Source organism: Cryptomeria japonica, chromosome 2, assembly GCF_030272615.1.
Source record: "Cryptomeria japonica chromosome 2, Sugi_1.0, whole genome shotgun sequence".
Taxonomy (NCBI): Eukaryota; Viridiplantae; Streptophyta; class Pinopsida; order Cupressales; family Cupressaceae; genus Cryptomeria; species Cryptomeria japonica.
In genome coordinates this window covers 220769221-220779440 of record NC_081406.1, presented here as the reverse complement: position 1 = coordinate 220779440, position 10220 = coordinate 220769221, and the positions used below count along the sequence as shown (strand labels likewise).

Below are 10220 nucleotides of genomic sequence, written 5' to 3'. Positions count from 1 at the left end.
ATCAAGTGTTAAATGACCTATCAATTGACCTCTTGTACTACACAAATATATGCAAAAGATAAACCAAAATATTTCCCAATTGACCCTCCATACCTCTTCAGCATACCCATTGCACACCATGGTGCAATTGCTAGTTTTATATGATCTAATATGATCCCTCAAAAGATAAATCACCAATATTATGCAATATAATATTAAATATTGTATTTTTTATTTATGAAATATTCATTTACTTATAAAAAACTCAAAGTTTCATATCATCAATAAAAAATAAAATAAAATATTGACTATTTATAATATAATTAAAGAAAATAACATCCTCCTATCAAATTTAAGTAAAATAAAATAACTTTTTAATTCAAATATACCTCAATTTTGGCCTCACTCGACATTATTAGAGTCTAAAACATTTTAACATGTAGTATGAATATGCTAAAATTCAATGCTAATAGTTTGACTGAATAGCCGATATGAACACATTTTTCAAACGAAGCTTCTGTTTTCAACAATTCGATAATCCAATCGAAGTAATCAAAGAGTTTGATTATATCATTCGCTAGAAGCCTTTCTTTCAACACTGCGACCTTTTGATTGAGTCACGAAATTACCCACAACCCATTGTTTAGTTAAGTTAAGCTGAAATTGTAGCCGAGTGGTCACCATACGTTGGTAGGTGGGACGATAAGTCTTTTACGATGGGCCATTCTATACTCTCTTTTGAATGAAGAGATTGCATTTATGTTTGCTTTCGTTTGCGATGAATTCATATGTGGACCAGCAACCAGCTCTTTAAATACCATCCATCTTTCTCTCATAAAACCACAGCTCAAAGCCAGAAGAGTACGTAGTAGAAGAAGGAGAATAGAAGAGGGAAAAGAAGAGTTAAAAAGATAAAATGGTGGTGGGAAGTATCAGTCATGATATCGAGTCTCCAGTGGAGGCAAAGAGACTGTGGAATGCCTTTGTAAAGGATGGCCATAATCTTCTGCCAAAGCACCTGCCAGAGGTGTTTGCAAGCATCACCTTCCTGCAAGGCGAAGGAGGTGTAGGCAGCATCAAGCAAATCAATTTCACTCCTGGTATGTATCATTTCATTTTTTGTTGTTGGCAATAAGAACTAACCCTAAAAACTTGTCTTGTTACTGATGGGTTGGGTTTAGTGATGCAGCGAACAAGGATTTCAGCTATGTGAAAGAGAAAGTTGAGGAAGTAGACGAGGAGAAGCTAGTGTACCGCTTCAGCCATGTGGAAGGAGGACTTATTGGAAAGAAAGTGTCATCTGCCACATACGAATACAAATACACCCCAAAAGCAGGAGGAGGGAGCATTTGCAGCTCTGCCGTGCATTTTGATAGCCTTCCGGGAGTTCCTCAGGAGGAGGAGAAAGTGAAGGAGATTAGGGAAATGATCACCGCTCTGTTCAAGAAGGTCGAGGCATATCTCATCGCCAATCCCAATCTGTACTGTTAAACAGAGATATCATCTAGCGTTCCTGTGCGAAGTTTGTGTTAATGCTTGAATAAAATGTCAAATTGCCAACTCCCTTGTGTTCGCCAAGGGGTCTCAGTTTGACGATCGATGCTGCCTGTCAAGTGACAAGTCAATACTTTGTAGCGGTTATGTATTGGAAGTTGTTTTCCAAATACAAAAGTATATTTTATTTTTATACATTATATCATGCACAAGATATATATTTTTATATGGTCTCATATAATTGTTTACAGTTTATTCAAATTTGTTCCTTTTATATGACACAATCTTTCAAAAATTTAATTATATTTTATAACGGAAAATTATTAGATGTTATCTTACATCCATCAAAGTTAAGACATAGATCACCATTTCTAATGAATAGTTTGTGACAACTAAATTTTGTTATCATTTTGATATGAATATTATGAAGGATTGTTAAGATAGTCATTTTTAAAAATATTTTTGAAATTATAATGTGCTTCTCTTACTATTATATATCAAAATTAATACTTCATTGAAATAAGAACATCCATATGGATTGAAGTTCATTTTTTAGTTTTTTCTCACAAGTTTTGGTTTTTTTAAGGTTTTCTAAATATATATCATTATTCTTAAATAAATGACATGCATTCATTATTATATTAATAAATGTGGTCAACTTGAACAAGTAATAAACACCTAGAGTGATAAGAACAAACATGACTTATTTATCCATTAAACATAGTTAAAAAACAATGTCAAGATCCAACACTTGAAGGCTACATATGGGAAGGACATTATACAGATGTATGAACATACCGCAATTCATGCTTGACAATAGTCTTAACATTTGTAGCACCAAAAAATGGAAAAGAGAAAATGTTTAGATTGGTTTGAAATGACATCATGCCTAATCCCATGTGGGACACACCATTGTTAACCTAGTCATGAAGCATTCTTTTAAGAGGATTTATCCCAACAAAATATCCTATCAAAGTAAAATTCTTTAACTATTTTTATGTATTATAAAATTTATGGATGGGTAGCATCCCATCTATGAGATGATAAAAAAACATACCTCATCGAATAATTTGTAAAAAAAACCTCTTATATGTGCTTGTTTAGTGGTTTCAAACCTTCAACAGCAACAAAAGTTGCTAGGTTGACATTTTTATGGTGATATAAAGAAATAGAAAATTAAAGGAAATAAATGTGGAAGGGTAAATAATTATCATTTCTAAAGGAAGAAAGTGACATAAGGGTGGGATAGATTTAGAGACTAAACAAACCTTGAATACACCAAACCTTCAACATTAACAAAACTTGCTAGGTTGACCTGATTTATGATGATATAAAGAAATAAAAAAAGGGAAATAAATATGGAAAGATTAGATATTTCCATTTCTAAAGGAGCAAAGTGACATAAGGGTGGGATAAATATAGGAAATACACAAACCCTAACAATTAACTCTTCTCACAATCCTAATCATAATATTAAAATGAAAATGATTTATTCTTTGAGCTATGAAGAATAATCCCACATGCTTGGGAATTGTTGATAGATCAGATATACTTAGTACAAATATGAGGCACACATTATTAAATAATCATCCCTAAATTTTATTATATTAACTATATCTCAAAGACGGCTTCCTCATTAAAGAGGTCAGTGATATTCTTTATTCTTATTTTACTAGTGAATAAAATATTACTCTTGAGTTTCTATTTCAACAATTTTTTTTCTTAATTTTGTATTCTACCTTTTGTTTTAGTAAGGATGAACATCCCAAGAAATATTGTTGGATGGCTTGGTGCATAGTGAGCTCCCCCTCTATCCTATATAAAGCCCTTTTGCTTCTAGCCTAAAAATACATAGTATAAACATAATTAGGAGTTTGATGGACTAAAAATTCAAGTAGAGGTTTCTAAGGAAATATAGGGGGACATTATGGTCATTATGAGGTTGGTCCACAAACATTTACTCTTTAATTTACTAACTATTGTTGTTCTAAATAGTGTTGTACAAATTGACAATAATTTTCTTTCAACTGAGTGAAAGAGGGGCTATCCCACATTAATGGTTCCCACTTTCGCCAACGAAGGAAATTTCTAAAAGTTGAGAAATTGTTTTGGGGGGGGTTCGAATGAAGTAGGGTTGTTCGAGTGAACCACCCCTCAGGGTTCGAGAAAACCCGCCATTGGACGTGGGTTCTCTCGAACCACAAGTTGATTTTGGGTTCGATCGAACCCCATAAAATATTAATTTTTAAAGGGTTCGATCGAACCCCCCCTTCGCTCGAACCCAATTTGTAATTGCTTTTTTCAAACTTGTTTAAATTCCAACTATGATAGTTAAACTGTTATTTTCCAATTTGTCTTTTCTTGTCCAGTGGGGGTTAGATCGAACCCATCGTCAACATCACGTCATCGTGCTCTATAGCCAGTAGCTAACACGTCTCACATTCTAGCTTTCGACCTACATTATTTCAGGTGCACAAAATAACCCTTTTTTTTGTTTAATAATGTCTTTCTTTATTAAATTTATTCAAAAATTAATAAATAATTTGTTTGTTAATTTAGTTTTTTAATTAAATAATTGTATATTTATTGTTTTTCATCATTTTAGAAAAATGTTTGATAATTTCTTGTTTTCCATTATTTTAGAAAAATTGTTTGATGATTTAATGTTTTGATTGAAATTTGTCAATTTGTTTTTAAAATTACATAACTGTATATGTATATTTTTTCAACAATGTAAAAAATTGTTATGAAAAACTTAGAAAACTGAGGTAGTAAATTAGAACTTAAAAAACCATTAGCAAAAAAAGAAAATTAGAAAAATGTTACAAATCTAAATATAATAAATTAAAACGTTAGAAAATTAATAAATGTTAATTTAAAAAAACATTAGAAAATTTAGATAACAAATTTAAACAAATTAGACAAAATAAATCCTCTACAATGTGACCCATTTTCACATCCTATTACACACACAACATGACCCCTTCCGACCCCTTAAGACCACATAGTGTCCTAAGGGCTCATATATGGTACTAAGGGGCACACACATGTGTGACCCCTTAGGACCACATATGACCCCTTATAACATCTTAGTGTACATACGACCTTCCATTTAGGATCACATAGTGTAGTGCCCCGCTAGGAACCCTAAAGGAAAACAACACAACTAGCCAACCAAAAGTTGAAATATTTCTTTTTTTAAAGATTAAGCACATTAATTATAACAATAGCATGTTTAATAACATAGCGGAAGTTTAACACATGATTTCCTAAGGGTTACCAATGAAGATTGATTTGCAGATTATATTAACACCATGGTTAATCGAATTGTCCATTTAATTAGGAAAATTAAATGCTTAAGATAAAACCTACACATACATCTAAATTCCATAGTGAAAGAATCAAAGTATTCCAATGCATTTATTTTTCCATACGTCATTTATACAAAAGATTAAAGCAACTAAATTAGCATACAGTCCACTGAAATAATATTACAAAATCTATAACTAGATGGCTTCCAAAAATACCATGGAATCCAAAAGTTACAATGTCAAGGTTACATAAAAGTTTGACACAATAACCACAAGGTCTCAACTGAACAAAGATCACAAACATGAGCTGGTACATGAACCACAGACCAAGAAACACCAGCGAAGCCTTTCCTCACCTAGAGATACAATCCAGTAAATCCGATCGGAAGTGGCACTACCACCCAACCATGTGATCCCAAAATGGAACCACCCCACTGTGCTAGGAAATAGTAGAAAACCCTCAAGCAAGCAAAATAAGAAAAGTACGAGAGAACTACATGACTCAGCAAACATCCATGTGACTCAACTCACAAATACTAGTGACTCTAAGGAGAGAGTGTCATCGCATAGATTAAAGGTGGCTACCCAGGTAGGCCTCCATAGGTCCCGACCCCCATCCTGGGTTATCCTGGTAACCTCTCCCGAACCTCCGGCTCCATCTAAAACTCATGCGGACCCTACCAATCCTTTCGTGAAGACAAGGTGATAGGTTTGCCATTCTAGGCCTTCTCACCACATCCTGAGCCTATACAGGCACTCAACCATGTGTGAGGCATATTATCTTAATTAATATTTAATCTACCCACCCCCTAATCAATTATTAGGTTATCACTTCTTAACTGACTTTCGAGGGGTTATCCTGCAATCCACTTCAGGCATGGCCCCCACTCGAAAGCCACTCTCTCTCACAGGAGACTAACAAGAAAGGTCTCTCTATGAGAACTCTATGGCAAAACAGACAGCCATATCTAATCCTGACAAACCACAGGTGAGGGATACACAATCACTAACCCAGGATTGACCATATAGAATAAAACACCCAATGGCTCTTATCAACAGGGTTATACAACAACACCTGACCAAGGGGTATAACAAAATATAAAATAATGACAACTCAACCAGAATTGCAATGAAATTAAGCTTGACTGTAAATACCATTTACACAAGATCCTAATACAGGCAATCTTTTCTTTAAACAACCAAAAGCATAAAATACTTGGAATTAAAGATTTTCTAGAAAATAAGAAAATATAACTATATTAATACAAGGAAATTAATGTTGTCATTTGTCCAAGAAAATTAAATAAAATCACATTAAATATTAACCCCCTAAATATAAGTTCATGATTAATTTACAGATAAACACGATTAGATTATATCAATAATCTAAATTAAATTCCAAATTAAGAATGATATATAATAGTATAATGGAATTACATAAATATATATATTCTTTGAATATAATATTATATAATTATATTACATTAAAATATATAATAAAAATAAGATCTAATTTTGCAATAACTTATATTTCCAAATTAACATATTAACTAAGGAAAAATAATAAAAACAAATAACATATATATATATATATATATATATATATATATATATATATATTTAATTATTAATTTTTTTATTTTTTTTAAAATCTTTTTTTAAATTCAATAACAATTTTCCCAAAATAATTAAATAACACAATAAATTTAATTGAAATTAAATTTATTACTATAGTAACGAAATAATTACACAGAGATGTACAAATATTGACAGAACAACCATAGAAAAATATTGAAACCAATACTAGTCCAAAGGACATTTTCTCTGGCAAAACCCATTTCTCCCAAAACTTGCAATTTTCATGTAGCATAATATTCTTGGCAAAATTTGCTAGAATAACTTTTCCCAATTTTCTGAAAATTTTAATCTATAAACACCTAGGAAATAACTTCTTTCCATAAACAAGAAATTTATTTCAGGAATGGACTTTAGCCAAGAACAAGAAATAACCAGAAAACGGTTTTGGATTTGACAAATATTTTAACACACATCAATCAGAAAGAGGGAAGAAATAAAATATTTTCTTTAAAAACAACCAAAAGAGGCCACCCAACCTATATAGCTTTCCTGGAAGATTCACGTGGAAGAACTCAGTCCTGTACTAGTTTTCCAAGCCAATCCCTCTTCAAGCAATCCTCTGATAATTTCTTCTTCAACAAAATATTGCTTCCAAAATAAATTTTTTCCCAAAATCTTTGCCTCCTTCTTGTGAACTAAACAGAAAAAGATCTTTTATTTTTAACCTAAAATTTTAGGTTGGACATATTTTTCCCAAAAACCTAATATTTAATTTTAGTAATAAAAGCAATTTTCTTTTCTTTTCTAATTCCTAACAAAGGAATAAATTAACATGCAATAAGTAAAAATCATAAACTTTTTTTTTGTTTTTTTTAATTCCCACTAAAAGATAATTAAATGAACATGCAAAAATCATAATCCTTTATTTTTTTGTTTTTTCTTTTCTTTTCTCATGCTAAATAATTAATTTTTTAAACAAAGAAAATAAAGCAATACTTTAATTCTAATTTATTCTTTTATTAATTTATTTATTCTTTTCTCCAGTTATTTATTTAAAATAGGAAACAATAAATGAAATTAATCTACTTTATTTTTCACTAAAATTTAAATAAGATATAATTCGAATACAATGCAACTTGCAATCTAATTTAATAATTTCTTTTAATTAATTAAATATAAAACCTCAATTCATAAAATACATAATTCTCAAAATACCAACTATGAGATAACTCCATCTATTTAATTAATTAATTGAACCCACTAAACACACAAACTGAGAAAACCCCAAGCAAAGACTCAGAAAAGGTTAAATGATAAAATATGAAGGTCGAACAAACTGACAGGACGACCAACCAAGGACACTCACAAGAGTGTAACTGGGTAAAATAGGGTCAACTACTACCTCCTCCACTTCCATCGGACAAATATGAGGCACGCTCAGACCTGTGAAGCCAAGTGGAGACTATACCCTGTACCTACCCGGTACTTGTACCTGGAATATCCTACATCATCGAACCACACATGCATATATACAATATAGAAAACACGACATGCACACTGATGAAGGAGAATCATGATGTTCCCTGTCTCACTAGAGTGAGTGAAGGAAAAGCATCCCCTTGCATCCAATACACTCGTAGACACACAACATATTATTTCACATTGCATAGATAAAATAAAGTGCCAGTACATAGCAATAATCCATAAAATGCCATAAATCACAAGTACTAAAATACTGCATATAAATTATGCATCTCATATCCAGATAAACCATGAAATAATGTCATATAAGTTTGAATAACACATCATGGTAATGTATCCACTGAAAATAAACAATAAAAAAATATGAGTCTAAAAAGTTCAAACGAGGACAGGTACTACATTCTCCCCCCCAAAACTAGGATTACTCCTGGAAGCCTAAAACAAATAAGAATATAGCTCTCTCATCTTTGCTGTATCCTCCCAAGTCGTCGAGGTCTCATCATTACCAATCCCGACATACTGTTTGAGCTCATAGAACCTGTGCTCATACTAGTCTACTGCATACCATACTAAGGCAAGGCGTAGAACTCATCTGCCTGAGTCTGCCTTCACTGGGGTGAGAGAAATCGTGCCCTGAATCTCTCCAAAAATAGCTCCCATGTTACGGTGTTAATGCACCCACTGATCTTCTCCTCCTCTAATCTCCACTAGATTGAAGTAAAACTATTGAGATGCATGATAGCACATCTCACCTTGGTGTTGCTACTATATGGGAACATAGCGAAACACCGATCCAAACTGATAAGCCAAGTCTTTGCCTCGAGACCAGTACCCAAACCATCAAAGAAAGGAGGGTTGGACCTCATCAAGTCCTTTATGTGACCCAAAGAAGGTGGATCTCGGTCAACTAGAATCTCCCTCCTCCTAGGTGATCTCTCTCTCTCTCTCTCTCTCTCTCTCTCTCTGTTTCTCTTTCTCTCTCTACTATGGAACCTGTTGATGCGACTCCTAAACCTAAACATGAATAGGTTGATCATCCTCAAGCCTAGGGCTTAACCTGGCCAGAACCTCCTGAAACATCTATCTCAACTCTTCCCTTTTGGGAACCTGCTCTCCTACATGTGAGAATCCTGATGAACAGATTGTTCCGGCTCAACACTCACATGAGTGGGTGGTGGTGAAGGACCGTGACGGTCATAACCATGGCCTCTTCCTCCACCTCTACCTCTATTGCGACCACCCATACGGCCACCTCCCCTAGCTTTCCTAGCCATGACCTAGCACCACAAAAGAGAAAACGGTTCAAATCTACGCAAGGATAAGACGAGAAATACAAACATTAAGACCTAAGTAAAAAGGTCAAACTGAATGGGCTCACTACAAACCTAGAGTACTTAGTGTTGAAACATGGGCTCTGATACCAAATGTAGTGCCCCGCCAGGAATCCTAAAGGAAAACAACACAACTAGACAACCAAAGGGTGAAATATTTTTTTTGGTAAAATTAAGCGCATTAATTATAACAATAGCACGTTTAATAACATAGTGGAAGTTTAACACATGATTTCCTAAGGGTTACCAATGAAGATTAATTTGCACATTATATTAACACCATAGTTAATCCAATTGTCCATTTTATTAGGAAAATTAAATGCTTAAGATAAAACCTACACATACATCTAAATTCCATAGTGAAAGAATCAAAGTATTCCAATGCATTTATTTTTCCATACGTCATTTATACAAAAGATTAAAGCAACTAAATTAACATACATTCCATTGATATAATATTACAAAATCCATAAATACATGGCTTCCAAAAATACCACGGAATCCAAAAGTTACAATGTCAAGGTTACATAAAAGTTTGATACAATGATCACAAGGTCTCAACTGAACAAAGATCACGAACATGAGCTGGCACATGAGCCATGAAAAAGAAACACCCGTGAAGCCTTTCCTTGCCTGAAGATACAATCCAGTACATCCGATGGGAAGTGGCACTACCACCCCACCATGCTAGGAGATAGTAGAAAACCCTCAAGCAAGCAAAATAAGACAGGTATGATAGAACTGCATGACTCAACAAACATCCATGTGACTCAATTCATAAATACTAGTGACTCTACGGAGATAGTGTCATCGTATGGCTTAAGGTGGTTACCCTGGTAGGCCTCCATAGGTCCCAGCCCCCATCCTGGGTTATCCTGGTAACCTCTCCCGAACCTTCGACTCCATCTAAGCCTCATGCGGACCCTACAAATCCTTTCACGAAGACAAGGTGATAGGTTTGCCATTCCGGGCCTTCTCACCACAGCCTAAGCCTATACAAGAGCACTCAACCATGTGCAAGGCATATTATCTTAATTAATATTTA

General features: G+C 33.6%; 1 protein-coding gene across 1 annotated transcript; it reads left to right on the top strand.

Annotated features, from left to right (window-relative positions):
- The first annotated feature begins 821 nt into the window (after positions 1–821).
- Positions 822–1615, top strand: LOC131037111 (major strawberry allergen Fra a 1.08). Its single transcript, XM_057969148.2, has 2 exons — positions 822–1079; positions 1169–1615. Exons 1-2 carry the CDS (start codon positions 896–898, stop codon positions 1468–1470), a joined length of 486 nt encoding a protein of 161 aa, XP_057825131.2. The 5' UTR covers positions 822–895; the 3' UTR covers positions 1471–1615.
- Positions 1616–10220: the final 8605 nt, after the last annotated feature.